Source organism: Balaenoptera acutorostrata, chromosome 10 (genome assembly GCF_949987535.1).
Source record: "Balaenoptera acutorostrata chromosome 10, mBalAcu1.1, whole genome shotgun sequence".
Lineage (NCBI taxonomy): Eukaryota > Metazoa > Chordata > Mammalia > Artiodactyla > Balaenopteridae > Balaenoptera > Balaenoptera acutorostrata.
Window position 1 is genome coordinate 4,719,745 of NC_080073.1, and position 22,291 is coordinate 4,742,035.

General features: G+C 57.2%; 1 protein-coding gene across 1 annotated transcript in view; it reads left to right on the forward strand.

Annotated features, from left to right (window-relative positions):
- PLXND1 (plexin D1) overlaps window positions 1–22,291 on the forward strand; it is a 52,247-nt gene that overhangs the window by 18,143 nt on the left and 11,813 nt on the right. The window contains exons 3-20 of the mRNA XM_057554842.1: window positions 2,386–2,517; window positions 2,812–2,912; window positions 3,001–3,130; window positions 4,473–4,650; window positions 4,808–4,916; window positions 5,342–5,444; window positions 9,968–10,072; window positions 12,620–12,709; window positions 12,922–13,015; window positions 13,971–14,125; window positions 14,951–15,102; window positions 15,967–16,066; window positions 16,158–16,297; window positions 17,059–17,226; window positions 17,307–17,397; window positions 17,576–17,839; window positions 17,925–18,074; window positions 18,939–19,053. Of these exons, the coding sequence (XP_057410825.1) occupies window positions 2,386–2,517; window positions 2,812–2,912; window positions 3,001–3,130; window positions 4,473–4,650; window positions 4,808–4,916; window positions 5,342–5,444; window positions 9,968–10,072; window positions 12,620–12,709; window positions 12,922–13,015; window positions 13,971–14,125; window positions 14,951–15,102; window positions 15,967–16,066; window positions 16,158–16,297; window positions 17,059–17,226; window positions 17,307–17,397; window positions 17,576–17,839; window positions 17,925–18,074; window positions 18,939–19,053 (2,377 nt within the window). The remainder of the gene's footprint in view (window positions 1–2,385; window positions 2,518–2,811; window positions 2,913–3,000; window positions 3,131–4,472; window positions 4,651–4,807; window positions 4,917–5,341; window positions 5,445–9,967; window positions 10,073–12,619; window positions 12,710–12,921; window positions 13,016–13,970; window positions 14,126–14,950; window positions 15,103–15,966; window positions 16,067–16,157; window positions 16,298–17,058; window positions 17,227–17,306; window positions 17,398–17,575; window positions 17,840–17,924; window positions 18,075–18,938; window positions 19,054–22,291) is intronic.

Genomic DNA, 22,291 nt, shown 5'->3' on the forward strand with positions numbered 1-22,291 from the left:
CACCCTGCCTGTCCAGAACGTCAGCCACCTGGCATGCCTCCAACTGGCACCAGGCCCTGGCCTAATTGATTCAGATCCGATAAGATAATCCAATTCCCTCAGTTCCCCGGGCAGACGCCACAGGCTGGGGGTGAGCAGTGGGGGTCGGCGTCCCAGCCCGCCTGGCCCCGGACCCTAGCGGGCCCGCTGACATCTCTGGGGGAGATGCCGGGCGTGGGAGCCTGGGGGAGATGCCGGGCGTGGGAGCAGGGAGGGGACAGGGGTCCTCCTCAACCTTCAAAGCTTCCGTTGAGGGTCCGCAGACAGTGGGGCTTGTGTTTTGGGGTCAGGTACTCGGATGGGGATCCTCGCTCCTCCCCTCCCAGCTGTGTGACCTGGGGTGGTTACTTCTCACTCTGAGCCTCAGTTTCCCCATCTGTCCAGGACTCTCCCCCACCCCCACCCACGAAGCTGCAGTTATTAGGCACCACTGCCTACCCAGCCTCAACAGGCATGTCACGGGCATCATCTTGTTTAATTCTCACATCCCTTCATGGGAGGCAGAGCCTTGATCCCCATTTCACAGATGAGGACGCTGAGGCTCTGAGAGGGGAAACAACTGCCCCAAAGTCACACAGCGAGAACCGGGATTGAATTCAGGTCCAGTCAGCACAGGGCCGCCCCACCCCTCAACCTGGACCTCTTCACCCTCCACCCTGCGCCGTGCTGGGTCATCTCCCGCCCAGTCTTGTCCAGCTTGGGGCTTAGATCGTAGCATCCAGCCCAGGCCCCAGAGCACACTAGGTGCTCAATAGACTGTTTTGTTTTTTTGGGTTTTTTTGGCTGCGTTAGGTCTTTGTTGCTGCGCGCGGGCTTTCTCTAGTTGTGGCGAGCGGGGGCTACTCTTCGTTGCGATGCGCGGGCTTCTCATTGCGGTGGCTTCTTTTGTTGCGGAGCGTGGGCTCAGTAGTTGTGGCACACGGGCTTAGTTGCTCCGCGGCACGTGGGATCTTCCCGGACCAGGGCTCGAACCCGTGTCCCCTGCATTGGCAGGCACATTCTTAACCACTGCGCCACCAGGGAAGTCCCATCAGTAGACTGTTGAAGGAGTAGAAACATGTCTGCTGGATGCCTGGGGGTAGGAATGGGGCCAAGCTGCCCGGGACAGACTGCCAAGAGGCCACTTGGGACGAGGGATGTTGCAAGGGCAGGGACAGCCTGTGGGAACCTGGGGAGAGAGTAATTCCAACTGGGTGTGTGGAGGGCATCTGGGAAGCCCTCCTTTTTGTTGGAGACCTTGGGAGGACAAATCTTGGTCCAAGGGGGAGAGGGAAGTGTTCCAGAAGGGAGCACAGCATGGGAAAAGGCTCAGAGGCTGGGATGTTGAGTTGGGTTTAGTGGGTGGAGATGAGGCTGGTGGAGTAAGCTGAGATGGATCGTCAGGGCCTTGAATGCCAGAACAAGTTGATGCCATAAGCAGGAGGAGCCATTAAAGGTTTTGGAGCCCACCTAGGAGGGCTGGGTGGTAGGAGGCCCCAGGGAGGCATCTAGACCCCTGACCCCAGCTCAGGGCTTGGCAGGACCTTGACAGGGCAGCATGTTGGGATTGTGACACCAGCCGGAAGAGAGCAGTTTGATGGGTCTCTGATCAGCATTGTCAGTTCTCTGGGGGACATGCAGAGGGGCCCTCAGCCAGAGAAGCTTCCAGGCCCTAGCTAGTCCTGGTCCTTCTCCTGCCCGGACATTGGACCCCACACCCCAGCCCCAGCCTTGGTCTCTGGGGTCAGACGGGCCTAGGCTTGCATCGCGACCCTGAGGCATCTTCATTTTAGGACTCTTGCCAAGTCCCTTGGTTTCTCTGGGCCTCAGTTTCCTCATCTGTGAGATGGGCGTGAGAGGGGAGGGATGAGACGGGTGGCTGTGCAGCTTCTCCCGGGCCTGGCCCTAGCAGCGCTTCGCCCACATCTTCTTTAGCACACTTCATGGTCACGCGGGGCAGGTATCGTCATCAACCCACTTAGCTCAGAGAGGGGAAGTGACTTGGACAACTTGTACTTTGTGCAGCTTGTAAATGTCAAGGCCCGGATTCAAACCCAAGTCCCTGCTCCTTGGCATGATGCCCAACGGCCTCCCAGAGAATGTTTTGTAAACTGTGAAGCCCGAACCTATTCACAGGGTTGGATGTGCCCGTGAAGGGCAGCGAGGGAGGCCCTGGTGGGGGCACAACAGAGGCAAAAGTGTAGAGTGACGCGCTGCCAGTCCTGGAAGGGCCCGAGAGAGGGGCAGAGGCGGAGACTCCAAGCCCGGGTCAGCCCCTACCCCCAGGGCAGGTCCCCCACATTCGGCCTCCCCCTGCCAGGGCACCCTCCTGGCGCACCATCCCCTGACGGCTCCCCCCCGCCCCAGATCAACCTGAACGAGAGCATGCAGGTGGTGAGCAGGAAGGTGGTGACGGTGGCCTACGGGGAGCCTGTGCACCACGTCATGCAGTTTGACCCCGCAGACCCCGGTTACCTCTATCTGATGACGTCCCACCAGGTAAGGCCCGAGCCTCCGTGTGACGAGGTCCCAGGACGAGCTGAGCTCTCTTGCTTGCCTTGCCTTTGCACGTGCTGCTGCTCCTGCTGGGAGCGCCTCCGCCCTCACCCCCCGGCCTGCTCATCCGCACCTCGCAGCGCAGGCATCACCTCTGCAGGGAAGCCTTGTTCCCTGTGTTTCCCCCATTACGGCATCGAGCCTCAGTTTCCCCAGCCTCTCACGGCCCTCGCCGTGCTGACTCCCCTGGGAGGGGCCGGCAGCCCCTCTGATCTGGGCCCCTGCCTCTGCCTCTAGATGGCCAGGGTGAAAGTCGCCGCGTGTGCTGTGCACACCACCTGCGGGGACTGCGTGGGTGCGGCCGACGCCTACTGCGGCTGGTGTGCCCTGGAGACGCGGTGAGACCCCTGAGACGGGGGCTGGGCCAGGGAGGCCGTCGGGGTGGGGGAGCCCCCCTGCGTCCTGACCTGTGCCATGCCGCCCCAGGTGCACCCTGCAGCAGGACTGCGCCAACTCCAGCCAGCCGCGTTTCTGGACCAGTGCCAGCGAGGGCCCCGGCCGCTGTCCCGCCATGACCATCCTGCCGGCCGAGATCGATGTGCACCAAGAGTACCCGGTGAGTCTCTGGGGAGCCAGGACCCAGCTCCGGGCTCAGAAGTACGGGTGGAGAGCAGCCTTTCACCTGGCACCCAAACCCTGAGAGGTGGAGACTCCTGCGCATAGCACCCCAGGGGCCTGGAGGCAGATGATGAGAACAATAATGACCGGATGGTCTTAACATCCCCATTTTACAGATGAGGAAACTGAGGCCAGAGCGGTAAAGTGACTTGTTCACGGTCATACAGTGAGGGAGTGGCAAAGCTGGGGTTTGAATTCAAGTGGGTGGGCTCCAGAGTCCCAGAAAAGGGGGGGCAAGTTGGAAGATGGGAGGAGAGCCAGCACCCCCATCTCACATCCTGCCTTTTTCTGGCCCCAGTACGGGGTCAGGGGAGGCCACCAAGTGCCAGACTGCTGTTTCTCGAGCTGGGAAACAGATGAATCTGCAGCATGGGGGCAAGTAGCTACCCCCTCACCCGTGTCCAGGAGGGCCTAGAGCTGCCGCAGCCTGCTGCTTACCTGTAGCAGGCAGCCTCTGGGCAGGGGTGTTCCAGACCCTGGCAGGGGCTGAGGGACAGACAGGCTTGGGTCCCACCCAGCCCTGCCCTCAGTGACTTCTCTGAGGCTGGCATCTTCCTCTGTCACCTGGGGGAGATGATGGCTCTGATGGCCCAGACAGGTCCTGGGGCTCCTTGGCGCCCTCCTCCCCATCATTGCATATCACAGTCCTGCACACACGTCATCTGGGCAAGCAAACTGGCTGTGTGCCACGTGCAGGCCTAGACTTGGGGACATAGCAGTGAGCAAGATAGACAAACGCCTGGCCCTTGAGGGGTTGACATGCTCATAAGGGAGAGAGACGAAGCAAGATAAAATGCCAAGATGGTGATAAGTACTATAGAGAAAAAGAAAGCAGAGCAGAGAACGGGGTGGAGAGCGAGTAGGTTGCGGGGGAGTGTTGACATTTTAGACCAGGTCGAGGTGGGGGGCTCACTGCAAAGGTGACACCTGAGCAGAGATAGGAAGCCAGGGTGAGTATCTGGGCAGAGGGAACCGCCAGTGCAAAGGCCCTGAGGTGGGAGCAAGACTCATGATTTGAGAGAGTATCAGAGGATGGCGTCTGAGGTCACGGGGGCCGCATCATGCAGCGCCTCTGGCTACTGTAAGATGGTCAGTTTCATTTTGCAAATGGGGAAACTGAGCCCCATGTAGGCTGCAGCTCTCTGGCGTGGAGGCCTGACCACCCACCACCTCTTCTCCGAGGGTTACAGGGCGGGGGTGGGGCGTTGCGGGGAGTGGCCTTCCTCCACTCCCCCCCACCCCCGTTCCCCACCCCCCCAGCTAAGGGCCCTGGCCTCCAGGGTATGATCCTGCAGATCTCAGGGAGCCTGCCCAGCCTCAGCGGCATGGAAATGGCCTGTGACTATGGAAACGACATCCACACTGTGGCTCGGGTCCCGGGCCCTGCCTTTGGCCACCAGATCGCCTACTGCAACCTCCTGCCGAGGAACCGGTTCCCGCCCTTCCCACCCCACCGAGGTAAGCACTTCACTGCCTGGGCTGTGGGGATAGCCAGATGGGGGCTCTCAGGTGGTGGAATCTCAGGCATGGGGGTCCTGATATCACAGCCTCTGACGTCGGTGGAGATCCCCTTTTCCCTTGTTCTTCTCTCCCTGGATCCCCTGCTCTGTTTCAGACCATGTGACCGTTGAGATGGCGGTGAGGGTCAACGGGCAGAACATCGTCAGGGCCAGTTTCACCATCTACGACTGTGGCCGCGTTGGGCAGGTGTATCCCCACACAGCGTGAGTGGGGCGGGGCCTGCTTCCAGGTGGCGGGAGGAGGTTCTGCTCCTGGGGAAGCCTGGGGAAGAGAAATGATGGTGTCCCAGAGGCAGACAGGACTCTTGGTTGTTCACTCGCCAGCACGTTTGTGCAACAAACTCGTCACCCAGTGCCCGGCGTCTGTGAGCACCCAGGCTAGTAGGGGCTGAGAGAAGTGCTTTGATTACACTTAATTAACTTAGTCTCCTAAAGGCCCTGCTTGCCTATTTCCTCCTTGCATACCTCTTGCAGCAGGAAGCTCACTACCTAACAGAATGCCCAGCCCCTCTCGGCAGCTCTGATGTTGAGAGAGACCTTTCCCTGTGCTGGGATCTGCATCCCTGGGTCCCAATTCCTGGGCATGGGGGTTGGGAGCCGGGTAGCTGAGGGCCCCCCTTGTCTTCCAGCTGCACCAGCTGCCTGTCGGCACAGTGGCCCTGTTTCTGGTGCACCCAGCAGCACTCCTGTGTTTCCAACCAGTCTCGGTGTGAGGCCTCACCAAATCCCACGGTAAGCCAGGCCCAAGGGGTGCCCTCTGCCTCCAGTGGTCCATTTTTTCCCATTTAGTATGTTGAGAACATTCCCGTATCGTTAAATTTTCTTCCTTCGCTCCAGATTTAACAGCTGTGCCGGGCTCATCACCTCACAGTGCGTTTAACCAATCCCCTCTTGTTGGACATGCCGATCCTTCCTGTTTCTTTTTTGCGTTCTGATACGTCCAGGGTGCTGTGCACGGCCTTGATTATTCCCTGGAGACCAGTTCTTCAAAATGGCATTTTGGGGTGAAAGCCTGGCCATGTTTTTCACTTTTAGCTCGGCTGACCCCCAGAAAAGCCTGAGCCAGTTGACGCTTCCAGCTGTAGGAGGAGGCCCCTTTCTGCACATTGTGCTAGTTTTCAATTTTACCTTCAACATTTTCAGCAACCCTAGAGAGTACCAGCCCCCAGAGCAACTGAAGCCCCAGCCTCTTGGCTCTGGGCTCAGAGAACCTCGTCAGGAATCCCCAAAGCCTAGTCTGCCCATGGCAGGTGCCAACGAGCAATGCTGAGGAGGGACTTCATGGCCTGAGCCTGGAATCCTGTGGTCTCAGCCCCTCCTGCCTGAGCCTCAGAACTGCTTTGAGGAAGAAGTGTCCAGCAGGAGCATTGCTTAACTCAGAGCAGTGATGCAGTAACGTGGGGTTTCCAGTGCTGGGAGAGAGGCCCGGTAGAGGCTGTGTGGCCAAATCCCAGGGGAGGCTCCGAGCCTCTGGAGTGGGCACTGGGACTCCAGTCTAGGCCAGCCAGGACTCCTGCTCTCGTTTGGGGCCGACATCTCCTTCCGGCCCCAGCCCTGGACTGTGTATACAGTAGAGACTTGATGAATGTCATTGTGAAGCATTCATGCCGGCAGCCTGCCTCCTGTGCTCTACCCTAGGATACTGGGGCGAGGAGGACCCAGCCTCAACACTTCACTTATTGAGCACCTGTTGTATGCCTGGGTGTGTCCTAGGCACTGGGAAAGCGCCAGGTTAGACACAGTTCTGCCCTCCCCGTCGTGAACCCAGAACCTGAGGTGTGAGTTGTGGCTGTGTGATCCTGGGCAAGCTGCCAGACCTCTCTGTGCCTATTTCCCCATCTGTAAAATGGAGCCTATTTCAAAGGCTGGGGCGGGCATCTGGAGTTACACCTGTCTGTAAGGTACCAACGTCATACCTGACACACAGTAGGTGGCCACTCTGCTGGGTGGGACAGGGAGGACTTCTCTGGGAGGGGAACCTTCTGCCGGGTCCTAACAGATGCACAGGAGCTCACCAGCCTGGAGGTGTATCTGTGGCAGTGCCCCCGTGAACCACTCTCTCCCAGGTCTGCGGCTCTGCAGGTCAGGGTTGAGCGGGGTGCAGAGGGGGCCTGTCTTAGAGGATTATGGCAATCCAGTAGGAAAAGAGGCAGCTCCCACGCTGGGCCTGCAGGAGCTTCTGAACCGATGTTTAATTTGGCGTTTAATTAAGTGCCAGTTAGCCGTGGAGGCGCCATGCCTCTGATCGGGCGGCAGGCAGCGGGGTCTGCACACCCTCCCGGACCCCTCAGGAGCTGGGAGGAGGCGGTAGGGCTTGGGCCGAGCCAGAGAGGTGCCTCTGGGAAGGCAGGTGCTAGGGGCTGAGTCTTCTCTCACTTCCCGTTCCCTCGTGGGCCCCAGAGGAAGGAAACCGGGGAGTGCAGGATGCCAGGCGGAGGGCTCCAGCTTTTCCGCGAGGGGAGGAGACTAAGGAAGGCGCTGCATCCTCCACTTTCAGTTGTCCAAGGAGGGTGTGGCCACCCCAAGGCGGTGTGACTTTCGGCCAGAAGCAAGGAGGGTTTGGGCAGATGGAAGGGCAGGGTCTCTTGGTGGGGAGCCTGGATAGACGCCTCCATGAAGGTGGTTAGGAGCCGGTGGAGAGGGTAGTTTGGTGGGAATGCGGGGGAAGTTTACAGGGGCTGGGAGCGGTGCAGAAGGGCAGGGAAGGAACAGGTCAGGTGGGTTCAGGGTCCCAGGGCCACCCAGTGCTCCGCTGGATTGGGACCCCAGCTCTCAACTCTTGAGCTTCGAAAGCCCTTGGGGGAGTCTGTGAACTCCAGTGTGGAGACAGGTGAGGCCCCCTGTGAAATAAATGGCTCACACTGGGCTCACATCTGGGCTTTCTGTGGCTCCTGGCATTGCTGCCCTGGCATCTGTTCCCCCAACTCCTGGCCTCCCGCCTTCTCAGCTCTGCCCAGAGTTCGGTCCGTCGGCCGTGGTTTCCTGAGCCTGCAGCTACGCTCTGGCAAAGGGGAGAAGCCGCTCGGCCTCTTTCTGCGGCATTGACGGCTCTGCTTGGGACGGGACAGGGAGGCCCCAATCCTTTGCGAGCAGGGAAGCCCTAGCTCAAACTGGCCTCAGCCCCAACAGAATCATGTGGCTTGTGTGAGTACAGAGTCCGAGGGGCGGCATCCCTTCAGGCACAGCTGGATCCAGGGGCTCCAACAGTGTCAGCGGGGCCTCCCCACCCCTCTGAGTGGCCTCCACTCTCAGGCAGGCCCTCCCCTCTTGGCAGCAAGATGGCCTCAGCAGCCCCGGGCAGGCTCCTGATCCCCCAGCAGCCCCAGGAGACTTTCTCGTTGGTTCTGCGGAAGTTCCAGGGGAACTGGGTCACGTTCAGTCCCCATACCAATTGCTGAGTCCAGGACGGGCCTGGGTACCCGCCCATCCCTGGGGCTAGGAAGTAGGGTCAGCCCTCCCAAACCACAGGCCTGGGGGTTGGGGAAATTCCCCAATGGCCAAGGCAGACTTGGAGGCAGATGGTGGGGGGCTGGAAGCTGGCAGCAGATGTACCAGCTGTCCCCAAGGAGGATTAGCCAACCCTGAGGGAGGTGCTGAAAGAGGGCAAAGATGCGCCCGCACTCTCAGCCTTGCTCCCAGTCTGTAGAATGGGTACAAGCATCCAGGTGGCCTTGGGTTATAAGGATCAAGGGGAGTAGGGGCCCTCAGGGATGGTCCTGCGTCATTTCCTCTGGGGGCACTCTTGTGGAAGCTCCCCCTTCCCAAGCCCTCACCCCTCCAGCCCCCGCTGTTGGCCACCTACCCTCAGGTGGGGGGGAGCTGGGAGGACAGAGCCGCAGGGCCCCCAGCCAGTTGTGAAGCGGGCTGGCAGCGGCTGTGAAACCCGGTTAGAAACATGTGGGTTCCATTCCCGGAAACTCCAGGGGGTTTACACATGGATGGCACAGGACAGCAGCTCAGAGAGGGACAGACTTGTGGGTCACACAGCGAGTGGACACCAGCTGCTACCTCCCAGCCCCACAGCGTGGTCAGCTGAGGAGGAGGAGGCCCCACCTGGGCCCAGCCATGTTGCCTCTTTGGCCAAGGCCCCTGTGGTCGGCTCTCAGGGAAACTCACCAGTCTGGGCGAGGTTTCTGGCCTGGAGGTCAGCAAACATTCTGGACAACTAGAGCCCGCTGTGCTTGGGCAAACCACCTTGTTTCTCTGTGCCTCAATATCCTAGTCTGTAAAATGGGTGTAATGATGGTACCTTCCTCATAGGGTTGTTGGGAGAAGGATTTCTTGAATTAATACTGTGCAAAGTGCTCAGAAGTATCCAGGTGCACAGGGAGGGCTTTGTCAGCTGGCCGCTACTGCTGTCACTACCACGGTCACTTATGACCATGGTCAATGATAGTAAATATGGCTTTGGCATCCCTCGAGCTCTGGTTTTATGCTGGGCCCCTGAGGGTCCCCTGAAGGAGCTCCCTGTCTGATTAACAATAAGGAGTAAAGACCCCTGGTCCCTGGCCCTCAGTTTCAGGCCTCAGTCTCTGGCCCGAGAGTCAGACAGATGGGACTTCAAAGGGCAACTCTGCCCTCTGCCCTCAGGTAGCTCCCCTCCTCTCTGAACCTCGGGTTCATACCTCCCTCCCCCCTCCCTAACTTCCTTCCTTTCTTGAAGTCGCCTCTGCGGCTCCACGGAATGCGGATGTCCAGGCCCTCCGCAGGACTTCCCCGGAGCCGCACCAGGGCGCTCACAGCCTGTTTCCCGTGGGCTGTTCAGAAGTCTGGGGTTTCTCTTTTCTGAATCATTTATCGTGAGTTAACCTGGAAACCAGAACTCCAGAGCTGGGTGGAGTCCCAGAAAGTGGTAGAGCCCCTCATTTTACAGCTGGGAAAGGTGAGGCCCAGAGACGGGGAGGTTTCCTCTGAGAGGCACGCGGTGGAGCGGCCATGGGGACCCAGTTCCACTGGGCAGGGTACTGCATCTCTCTGTGCCTCAGTGTCCTCGTCTGCGAAATGGGGCCAATGCATTCTCCTGCTCGTAGGTCTTGCCGTGAGGGTCAAGTGAGATGGTATGTGGGAGGCAGTGGGCACGCAGTCCTCGGTAGGTGTGGTTGGTACATTTTGTTAGTAGTGTTTCCTCACTTCCCCGGGCTGCCTGGTGCCTCCCCGGGGAGACGGGGCTGCGCAGGCTGGCTGGGGTGGTCGTGAACCCCGTCTCTTCCAAAATGCCCCAGTGCCAGCCCCGCCTCCTTGGGTTTTGACTGCAGAGCCCTCAGGACTGCCCGCAGATCCTGCCCTCAGCCCTGGCTCCCATGCCAACGGGCAGCTCCCAGAGCATCCCGGTGCATCTGGCCAATGCCGCCTTCTTCCAGGTAAGTGAAGGCTGGGCGGGGGTGGGGCGGAGGGCTGGGAGAGTGCTGTCCCGGGTGGGGGGACCCTGCTCTGGGCCCACCACCCATGCTTTGGTTTCCTTCCTCTGAGTTTCCAGGCTATGTTTGAGAAAGCCCTGCTCTGGTTGCACGGAGCTGGGGGAACAGGAAAGTGGGCGGGGAGGGCCAGGCCATGGGGACAGCAGGCTGCCCCCAGCGCCTGGAGGAAAGCCTGGCCAGGACCCCCAGACCCTTCTACCCTCTAAAGCTCCCCTGACAGATCCAGGCCCAGCCCCGCCCAGTGCCGCAGCCCATGGGTGACACTGTCCATATTGTGCCTGCCCTGCCCTAGCCCCCAGGCTGAGTTGTGACCCAGGACACACCTTCCCAGTTTGTGGCTGACATGTCTTCCCTGGAGAATGGCCAGAGAACCCCTTTGCCGTCCACGTGGGGAAAATGAGGCCTAGGAAGGGGACGCAGGTGCTTCCAGGTCACACGACGTAGGGCTGGACTTGCACCCTAGCCCTGGACTCCTTGTTGAGTGCTCTTCCCTACAACCAGTCTTCCCCGCCCCCTGCCCATCTGGGCTGGGGGAAGGGACACAGCCCCTTTCTGGGTCCCTCCTGGAGGAGCGTCCTGGGTGGGAAGTGTTGATGAGTCCTGGAAGCATGCCAGCCACCCCCTCCCCAGCTTCTGGGGACTTGCCATCTGTCGCTTCCACGGGGGAGCCGAGGCCCGTGACGGCTGTCACACGTGGGGGCCACATGCCAGGCATCTGGGATGCGTCAGGCAGCCTCGTGGCAGGGGCTGCAGCTCAGTGAGGGGCATGGCGGCCCTGCCCTGGGCCCTCAAGCTCTTCCCTGCAATGGTTGGGAAGAGCCTCCAGGGGCAGCAAGGGGCCTGGACCCATGTGGAGGGCTGTGCCGCTCCCCTGGGCTACAGGAGCCTGGCACAGGGAGGCGCAAGGCCTGGGTTTGGGTCCTGGCTGCTGCTGTCAAGCTGTATAATCAGGGGGCACGTGTCTGCTTCATGGGGCCTCAGTGATCCCAGTCCTCCTCCCCCCGGACCTGCTTCTAGAACAGTGAGGGTGGGGGTGGGCAGAGCCCCCTGCCTGGGCTCTGCAGCAGCGCTGTCCACTGAGCCTACGCCCTGCAGAGCCCCAGGACAGGCTGGGCCTGCGGCCCTGAGCCCGGGACTCGGACGACAGACCCACCTCCCAGCTCAGCGTGGCAGGGACACGTGAGCTCTCAGCCCTATCAACAGCCACTTTCCTGTGTCAGTTTCAGAACGAAGCAGGGAGGGGGCAGGGCAGGGGAGTTGCTGACCTGCTATCTCCTCAGGGTGTCACATCTGCCAGCGACAGGGACATAAACAGGAAGTCCTGCCACGCGGCTGGCCTAACACACTCAAAACCTGGGTTTCTTCATTCAGCAAATATTTACTGATGCTGCTCCCGGAGGCCTGTGCTGGGCTGAGGGCAAGACGGGATTGGGGAATTGGCCCTGTTTAGTCTTTCAGCAAGCATTTATTGAGCACTTCTTGCATACTAATAACCGCCAGCATATATTAGGCACACGCAGTGTGCAACCCACTAAAGATAACATGATCTCCAGTTTTCCTAGAGTCCTGCAGAGTAGAGCAGCCTCCTTCTGTTGCAGAGTTTAGAAACCCGAGGCCCAGAGAGGAGGAGCCACTTGCACAGGGTCACACATCTAGGAGGTAGCAGAGGTGGGATTTGAACCTGGGTGGGCCTGTGTAAAGTAGAACCTGAGCTATTTCAGCTGCCATCTACTGCCCTTGGAGGTGTCAGAGGGGCTGAGACCCAGCCCCAACCCTCCCCAGTGGGTGGGGGGACAGGTGTAGACAGAGCCTGCACAGGGGATAAGGGTGGTCCTTGGCATACAGGGTCGGGGACAGGCTTTAGGAGCTTAATGGAGCCCCTGGCACACACCCAAATGTTCATTGCTGAATGGATGGATGGTCAAGTGAGGGGTGCCCCTGTGATCTGAGGGGGGAGTCTGGGAAGGCTTTGGAACATGGGACATTTGAGCTGGATTTTGAAGGCTGTGTTGAGTTTTGCTGGGTGGAAGAATGGGCTTGGGCAAAGGCTGAGGGCAGGACAGCCTGTGCTGTGTCGACATGTGTCCTGTGGCTGGTCCCAGGCCTTGTGGGGCAGCGGCGGGGGGGTGTTGACGTTAAAGGGCAGGTGGAGTCTCACTGGGATGAACCTTGGACGTCGGTCATGCTGAAGAGTCAGGGCTTTACCCGCGGAGTGAAAGGCCCCGGGTTTAGGCCATTGGGAGATGTTGGTGAGACTTTTAGTGGCATGGAGAGAGCACAAGGCCAAGGTTCTAGGTGTTCATGTACCCCCTGCCTCCATCGAACACTGGACATGGAGGCCAGGAAGGACATCCTGGAGGAGGTGCAGCCCAGGCAAAGGCCTGATAGTAGGACCACGCCCACTCTTCAGGACAGCAGTGTCTGATGTCCTGATGGAGGTACAGGGCAGGGGGTGCTGACCTGACTCTCCCCAACCCCCATCTCCCAAAGGGTGCAGCGCTTGAATGTAGCTTTGGTCAAGAAGAGATCTTTGAGGCTGTGTGGGTGAATGAATCAGCTGTATGCTGCAACCAAGTGGTGGTGAGTGGTGTAGCTTTAACGGCGAGGGTCGGGGGCAGAGGGGAAGGGGAGGCCTGCCACAAGTCCAGATCCTACACTCCTTCCTTTCTACCTCCTCTTTTTGGACCCCCTGCCCCCAGTAGCCCTGCCCTCATCTGTCTCCCTGACATCCCTCCCCCAACAAAGACCCGACACCATTCACACCTCTCATGGTTTTTCCTGTCCTTTTGCAGCTGCACACAACCCAGAAGAGCCAGGTGTTTCCACTCAGCCTCCAACTAAAGGGGCGGCCAGCCCGATTCCTGGACAGCCCTGACCACATGACAGGTGGGAGCGCCTCACATGGCCTCAGGGGACTCAGCCGCGGTGGGTGGGACGCAGCCTTGGGGGACTCATTCCTGTGCTCCAGTGTCCACCTTGCCGTTCTCTAACACACACGCTCTCTCAGATCCCAGCCCGGCCTTTCTGTGCCTGGTCAGTTACTCAGCGCTTGATTATCGAGCAGCTGCTCTGGGCAGGCACCACGCCCTCGGGGCATCTCCAGGCCAGTGGCTGTGCAGCCCCAGGTACTTACTTACCCTTCCCTTTGTGAGCCTCATCGTCCTCATATGAAGCAAGGGCAGAGGCCCTTTCGCAGAAGGTGTGGTGAGGATTTGCTGAGACGATGCACACGAAGCCTTGCAAGGGTGTCTGGGACACAGTCTGTGCCCCTATATGGTGGTTGGTGTCCTTGTTCTTATTATGTGTACTGAATCAACTCTCCAAGGGCCTGTCTGTTCATGGGGAGTCTCAGACATCTCGGTGGACATGGGCACCCCCCACATCCATACTATGAAGGTCCCAGACAGAAGCCCCAGAACCAGCCTGCACACCCTGAGGCCCTGGAGAACTGGCCCTGCACTCCTCCTCGTGCCAGTCTGAGGGTCTGGTCTGAGGCTCACAGAGCCCGCATTGCTCAGTGGTTCCCTAGCATCCTGGAGCTCCGTGGGGACTCAGGAGACCCACTCGGGCCTGGGTATGAATCCAGCTCTGCTACTCACAGGCTGTGTGACCTTGGGCAAGTCACTCTGCCTCTCTGAGCCTCATCTCTTATCTGTCAAATGGAGCTAATAAACAGCTCCCGCTGGATAGATTCACAGGGAGGATGAATGTTAATGGGGCTGTGGCTGCACTGTGCTTAGCACAGCCCGCAGGGGGTTTGGAGAAGACTAAGAACTTCATGGGGTCCTGACCCTAAGAACCAGGACCCTGCTGACCTGTGCTGCCTCCGTGTCTCCCACAGTGGAGGTCTATAACTGCGCCATGGGCAGCCCCGACTGTTCCCAGTGCCTGGGCCGGGAGGACCTGGGCCACCTGTGTGTGTGGAGTGACGGCTGCCGCCTGCGGGGGACCCTGCAGCCCCTGCCTGACACCTGCCCCGCCCCCGAGATCCGAGCGGTAAGCACCCTGCCCCCTCCTCCCCCCTCGGAAGCCCGTTGCACCCACACGCCTGAATGTGCACACGTACAGCACCCACATGGGCTCAGGGACCCGCAGCACACGTGCTTGCACACACCCAGGCCCATGCACACTGTATTACCCCCTGAGCACCTGCTGGGTGCCAGGCCCTGCCCGGTGCTGTAGACACAGCAGGCAACGAAACAAGTACCTGCCTTCACAGAGCTAATATTTTAGTTGTGGTAAGGGGACAATAATGAGAAAGGAAATAATTTACAGAGAGAAGGTGATAAGTGCTACGGCAGGGCAGGGCGGGGGCATTGGGAGTCTGGGGTGGAAGAGATGCTGGGGCTGATTGACTCTAAATTTTATAGCGAGGTCAGGGAAACCTTGCTGATAAGGTGAAAATGGGGGCTGCCAGTAACTCCGAAGCCTCAGTTTTAATTAAGAAAAAAATCTTAGGGAAGGAGTCTGTTTGGCTTAGCCTGGGTCAGGTGCCCATCCCAGGCCCAGTCAGCTCTGGTTGGGATGTAGGGGCATGTGGTCAGACATGGCCGCTGGGAGTGGACCTCGGTGTCCCCAGGAGATGCCCCTCAAATAGCACTGACCGTGTCCCTATGCACTGGTGTGCCCAGACCCAAGCCGGCTCAGTATCACAAATGCACATCCTCTCTGGCAGCCCCAGTGACCTGCCAAGTGGCTGGCGGTGCCAGCGCTCTCAGAGCCTCCCCTCAGTGATGGGTCTGCCTGGCCCTGCCTCCCCGGGAGCCTGCCAGCATCCCAGCCTCTGAACCCCATTCACCCCTTTCTCCGGTCGCCTGGCAGGTTGAGCCCCTGAGTGGCCCCTTGGACGGCGGGACCCTGCTGACCATCCGCGGCAGGAACCTGGGCCGGCGGCTCAGCGACGTGGTCCGTGGAGTGTGGGTTGGCAACGTGGCCTGTGAGCCGCTGGCCGACAGATACACGGTGTCAGAGGAGTGAGTAGAGGGCAGTGCCTGGAGCCATTCTGAGTGACCGCAGGCCCCACCCCACCCGGAAGTGCCAACTGCATCTCTGCCCTCCCCTCTCCCTTTTCTCCTCCCCCCTCCGCCGTCCCACTCTCCTCGGCACCCTTCTGCTCCCCAGAAGTCACTCACTCCTGGGTCTCCCGGACTTTGCTCAGGCCATTCCCACCATGCGTCCTGCCCTTTCCTGCTCGGGACACCACTGCAGCACCTGGCTCCCCTGGGAAGCCCTCCCGTGTTCCCCTAGACCAGCCCTACCTCCACGGAAGCCTTGCTCCGATGAAAAAAATTGCTGCTAAGAAAGTGTGGGGAGCCGCTGGTGTGGTGCAGAGGTCTGGGCCTGCAGCTGTGGAGCCTGGCCCGGAGGGCAGGGAATGAGCTGGGTTTCCTTTCCGAAGGCTGTAAGTCAGGCTTGCAGATAAGGCCATCAGCCTCCCAGCCCAGCAAATGTTCTCATGGTTGCAGAGCTTTCAAATATCCCCAAAGACCATCTTATCCAATCCCCTTGTCTTATAGCTGCAGAACTGTCGTAAACTCAGGTCGGGGGTGGTCCCGGGGAAGAGCTTGGCACCAGGGTGACACCTGGGGGACTCAGTGGCTGTTTTCCAACTGATAGGGAATTGTCTCAGTATTTTGACATGGGTAATGCCGTTGGGTGTCCTGGCCAAATGCCAGCGCCAGGTGTGAGTGGGCGGGTGGGTGGCTGAGTGCAAGGATGGGGCGCTCACACTCCCTGGGGGTGGAGCAGGGGCCACTGTTCGAGGGAGAAACCAGATGGCACCTGCCTGGGCCCCCAGGATCCGCTGGCTGCTCCTTGACCAGAGTTGCCTCCCCCAGGATCGTGTGTGCCACGGGGCCAGCCCCAGCGGCGTTCTCGGACGTGGTGACGGTGAACGCCTCCAAGGAGGGCAGGTCACGGGAGCGCTTCTCCTACGTGGTAAGGGAGGCTGCAGCCTACCCCCCTGCCCACCCTGCCAGGCTCACCCCGGGCTGGCCTGAGGCCTGACCGCCTGCCTTCCTCCCCACAGCTGCCCCTGGTTCACTCCCTGGAGCCTGCCATGGGCCCCAAGGCAGGGGGCACCAGGATCACCATCCACGGGAGCGACCTCCACGTGGGCTCCGAGCTCCAGGTCCTGGTGAATGACACGGAGCCCTGCATGGAGCTGGTGTAAGCCTCTGGGCCGGGGGGCTGGAGGGCTGGGGGTGATGTCCTTGCACCAGGCATCACCAGGGACTTCACTGGCTGTGTCCCCTTGGCCAAGCCCCTTCCTCTTTCTGAGCCTCAATTTTCTCAGCCGGTAAGAACAGTACCAGTGACTTGTGGAAAGTGCTGTGCCCAGCATACAGTAGGTACTTCATAAGTGACCTTAACCTGCAGTGAAAATGGTGATGATTGTACACACTCAGAGCTGCCGCTGGCCCAGGGGTGTGGCCAGTGGCAGGGTTCTGGTCCAGAACCTCTTGGTGAAATACTTGTCTTTATTATGCACTTAACGTGTACCAGGTGCCATTGATAGGCATTGCTGTGGATACCAAGATGAGCCCAACAGTCTCAGCCCTCAGGGTACAGCAGACACTGTCACAGGAGCTAGGAACATCCAGGGGGGTCAGGATTGGGAGAAGTCAGAGCTTTCAGGGCTGTGGGCGCAGGGCCCTCACCGGGGCGGGAGCCAGGAGAGGGTCTCTGGGAAGGCTTCTTGCAGGAGGTGGGATGGGGCAGGTCAGAGAAGAGAAGGCAGGGTGTCCAAGGTGGGGCAGACAGCCCAAGCAAAGGTGCGGCAGTGGGAATGTGGAAACAAGATTTCTGTATGAGGTGGGGGCCAGGTGAGCAGGCCTGGACCCCAGGCCACGTGCCCCAGGTGTCGGGGTGTTGGTCGCTGGGGAGTGACGGAAGCGGGTTCCTGCTGACGAGGCCCGCGTCCTCCGCAGGCGCACGGACACCAGCATCACCTGCACGGTGCCTGGGGGCGCCCTGCCGGCCCCCGTGCCCGTGTGCGTGCGCTTTGAACGCCGCGGCTGCGTGCACGGCAACCTCACCTTCTGGTACAAGCGGAACCCGGTCATCACGGCCATCAGTCCCCGCCGCAGCCACGTCAGGTGAGACCTGGACGTGACCCCAGGCCAGGGCACTCTCTGGGGCTGCACCTGGGCTCACGGGGCTTGCTGTCCCCCCGCAGTGGCGGCAGGACCATCACGGTGGCCGGCGAGCGTTTCCACATGGTGCAGAAGGTGTCCATGGCCGTGCACCACATCGGCCGGGAGCCCACGGTGAGGGCGGGGCCCCGGCGGGCAGGGCTGGTTGCGGCCCCGGCTGACCAGGCGTCACTCCGCCACATCTCCTCATCTCTGCCTCTCCTGTCTCTTTGCCTCTCTCTCTCCCCCTCTTTTTCCACATCTGACTATCCCTCCCGTCCCCCACCTTGGCCCCGGCACCCCCCCCAACCAGCTCTGCAAGGTTCTTAACTCCACCCTCATCACCTGCCCATCGCCCGGGGCCCTGAGCAATGCCTCAGCCCCGGTGGACTTCTTCCTCAACGGCCGGGCCTACGCAGACGAGGCAGCCGTGGACGAGGAGCTCCTGGACCCCGAGGAGGCCCAGCGGGGCAGCAGGTTCCGCCTGGACTACCTCCCTGACCCACAGTTCTCCACGGCGAAGAGGGAGAAGTGGATCAAGCACCACCCTGGGGAGCCCCTCACCCTGGTCATCCACGTGAGTGCCAGAGGGTGCCAGGTGGGCGGCGTGAGCAGGCCGGGCTTAGCCACAGGCCTCACGAGCACCCCTTCTGCTCCCACAGAAGGAGCAGGACGGCCTGGGCCTCGAGAGCCACGAGTACCGGGTCAAGATTGGCCAGGTGGCCTGTGACATCCAGATCGTCTCCGAGAGAGTCATCCACTGCTCGGTCAACGAGTCCCTGGGCACAGCAGAGGGGCAGCTGCCCATCACAGTGAGTGCACGGGGCACTAGAGGCAGAGGTGGGCTTGGCCCCCAGTCTTGCCCCAAGTGCCTGAGCATCTGCCCCCTGCCCGGCACGTCTCAGCTGAGCATTGTCATGCTCAGAAGCTTAGACAACCAGGGCAAAGAGGAGCTTTACCTCCCCACTTGGCAGATGAGGAAACTGAGACCCAAAAACTTAGTGACCTGTTCAAGGTCAGTGATCAGCCCCAGCTGACTCTCAGAGGCCATGACAAGTTGTCCCCGTTCCACTTATTGCTCTACCCAGAGTCTGGGCCGCCGGTCGCCATGCCGAGTCATGGAGGGAGGGAAGCAGGAGTGGAGAGAGGGCCCAGAACGTGGGATCTCTTCTGCACTGTACCTGCTTGCATGCCTGCTGAGATGGGGCGCTCACTCCCTCCCAGGTGGCACATGCCACCCAGGATGGCTCTGACTGCAAAAGCTCCCTTTCACCTGTACCCCAGTCCTAGTTCTGCCTTTTGAGTCCTAAGAACTCACCTGCTCCCCTGGTCCTTGGGCAGCCCTACAGGTACTTCTGGACATGGCCAGGCTCTATGAACTGCCCGGCCACCGGCTCTTCGGCTCCTCCTCCCAGGCTGTAATAATAATCACAGTTGCCTGTATTTATTGAGTCTCCCTTCTGTGCCAGGCTCGGGACTAAGGGCTTGACAGGCATCATCTCATTTAGCCCTCATAGCATCCCCAGGAGATGGGTGGGGCTCTCTCTGTCTTATACTTGTGGCATCTGAGGCTCAGAGAGGTTAGGTGCTTTGCTCAAGACCGCACAGCTAGTGAGGAGAAGAGCCAGGGCGTAAGTCCAGGGAAGATACAACCCCCTCCCCCCACCTCTGTGCAGATCCAGGTAGGGAACTTCAACCAGACCATCGCCACGCTGCAGCTGGGGGGCAGTGAGACCGCCATCATCGTGTCCATTGTCATCTGTAGTGTCCTGCTGCTGCTCTCCGTGGTTGGTAAGGAGCCCCACCCTCATGTCGCTTTGCGGGGGGCAGACCTACCCCACTTTGCCTCAGCCCCTCTGAAGATCCGTGGGTAGGAGAGAAGGCATGGTGGGCCGGGGCAGACTGAACAAAGGCGTGAAGGTAGGAACGGGTGAGGCGCTCAGAGGGTGGTGAGGAGTGTGCCCCAGCGACAGCACAAAGGGTGGAGGACAGCAGCTGTTGAGAAGCGTGCTGGGCCCAGACGATGGGCCCTGAGTGCCACGCAGAGGGATTCGGAACCTTGTTCTCCAGTCAGTAGGGCCTGCTGAAGGTACTTATAAGAGGGCTGTTCAGGGAAGATTAACCTTCCTCTTAGGTAGGCTATACCACTATTAAAATAATGGTTATGAAAGTAATGTGTTCAATGTAGCATGGAAATTGAAGCCCTCATACACTGCTGGTGGGAATTTAAATGGTGCCATTGCTGTGGCAAACGCTCCGGCAGTTCCTCGCCATGTTAAATAAAGTTACCGTGTGACCCAGCAGTCCCCGTCCTGGGTATCTGCCCGAGAGAAATGAAAACATATGTCCACACAAGCACCTGTGCATGAATGTTCATAGCAGCATTATTCATCACCAAAAGTGGCAACAGCCCAGATGTCCATCAGCCGATGAATGGATAAAGAAAATATGGTTTATCCATACCATGGGATAGTATTAAGCCATAAAAAGGGGTATATATATTTTATACATCTCGTTGTGTGATATATATATATAGATATTTTACATCTCAGAGAGGGGTTATAAGTACTGCTTTGTAATTTTTTAGAACTTCTGACACATGGTACAGCATGGATGTCCCTTGAGGATGTCATGATAAGTGAAAGATGCCAGACATAAAAGATCCCATAGTTTGATTCCGTTTATATGAAATGTCCAGAATAGGTAAATCGATAAAGACAGAAAGCAAATTAGTGGTTGCCAGGGGCAGGAGGAGAGTGGATGGGGACTGACTACTTGTGGTTATGGGTCTTCAAGGGGCAGGGAAAGTGCGCTAAAATTAGATAGTGGTGATGGTTACACAACCCTGTGAATATACTAAAAGCCATTAAATTGTATGCTTTACATGGATAGACTATATGGCATATGCATTATATCTCAAAATTGTTTTTTAAAAAGTAATATATTCAATATAGAAAATTTAGGGAAAACTGGGATAGAATATATAATATATAAAAATATTATATATATATAGTTTTTGGCTACGTTGGGTCTTCGTTGCTGTGCATGGGCTTTCTCTACTTGCGGCGAGCGGGGGCTACTCTTCGTTGCGGTGCACGGGCTTCTCATTGCGGTGGCTTCTGTTGTTTCGGAGCACGGGCTCTAGGCGCGCGGGCTTCAGTAGTTGTGGTGTGCAGGGTCAGTAGTTGTGGCCTGTGGGCTCTAGAGCTCAGGCTTAGTAGTTATGGCGCACGGGCTTAGTAGCTCCATGGCATGTGGGATCTTTCCCGACCAGAGCACGAACCTGTGTCGCCTGCATTGGCAAGCGGATTCTTAAGCACCGTCCCACCAGGGAAGCCCCATGTATATTTTATGCATCTCATTATATGACATGTATAGAGATATGTTACATCCCAGAAAGGGGTTATAATATAATACTGCTTTGTAATCTTTTAAAAGTTTCTTAATTCACAAGTAATAGCTCGTCGTTGTAGAAAGAACTGAAAATGCTAAATAGCAGAAAGAGAACAGAAATCACCCATAATTCTCTCATCTAGAGAAATCCACTGTTTACCACTATTTTATTTTTTTCACTCAACAAGTAATTTTTTTTAACTAAGTTTTATTTTATATTATAGTTGATTTACATTGTTGTGTTAGTTTCAAGTGTACAGCAAAGTGATTTAGTTATACATAAACATATATCCATTCTTTTTCAGATTCTTTTCCCACATAGGTTATTAGAGTGTTGAGTGCAGTACCGTGTGCTATACAATAGGTCCTTTGTTGGTTATCTATTTTATATAGTAGTGTGTGTATGTTAATCCCAAACTCCTAATTTATCCCTCCTCCCACCTTCCTGCTTTGGCAACTGTAAGTTTGTTTTCAAAGCCTGTGAGTCTGTTTGTTTTGTAAATAAGTTCATTTGTATCATTTTTTTTAGATTCCACATATAAGTGATATCATGATATTTATCTTTCTCTGTCTGATGTCCTTCACTTAGTATGATCATCTCTAGGTCCATCCATGTTGTTGCAAATGGCATTATTTCATTATTTTTTATGGCTGAGTAATATTCCATGGCATGTATGTACCACATTTTCTTTATCCACTCCTCTGTTGATGGACATTTTGGTTGCTCCCATGTCTTGGCTATTGTAAATAATGCTGCAATGAACATTGGGGTGCATGTATCTTTTTGAATCATGGTTTTCTCTGGATATATGCCTGGGAGTGGGATTGCTGGGTCATATGGTAATTCTGTTTTTAGTTTTTTAAGGAACTTCTATACTGTTCTCCATAGTGGCTGTATCAATTTACATTCCCACCAACAGTGCAAGAGGGTTCCCTTTTCTCCACACCCTCTCCAGCACTTATTGTTTGTAGACTTTTTGATGATGGCCATTCTGATCAGTGTGAGGTGATACCTCATTGTAGTTCTGATATGCACTTATCTAATAATTAGCAATGTTGAGCATCTTTTCATGTGCTTTTTGGCCATCTGTTTGTCTTCTTTAAAGAAATGTCTTTAGATTTTCTGCCCATTTTTTGATTGGGCTGTTTGTTTTTTGATATTGAGCTACATGAGCTGTTTGTATATTTTATAGATTAATCCCTTGTCGGTCACTTCATTTGCAAATATTTTCTCCCATTCTGTGGGTTATGTTTCCGTTTTGTTTATGGTCTTTTGGGTTTTTGTTTTTGCTGTGCAAAAGCTTTTAAGTTTAATTAGGTCCCGTTTGTTTTTCTTTTTATTTTCATTACTCTAGGAGGTGGATCACAAAAGATAATGCTATGATTTATGTCAGAGAGTGTTCTGCCTATGTTTTCCTTTAAGAGTTTTATAGTTTCCAGCCTTACATTTAGATCTTTAATCCATTTTGAGTTTATTTTTGTGTATGGTTTTACAGAATGTTCTAGTTTCATTCTTTTACATGTAGCTCTCCAGTTTTCCCAGCACCACTTATTGAAGAGACCGTCTTTTCTCCACTGTATAGTCTTGCCTCCTTTGTCATAGATTGATCATAGGTGCGTGGGTTTATCTCTGGGC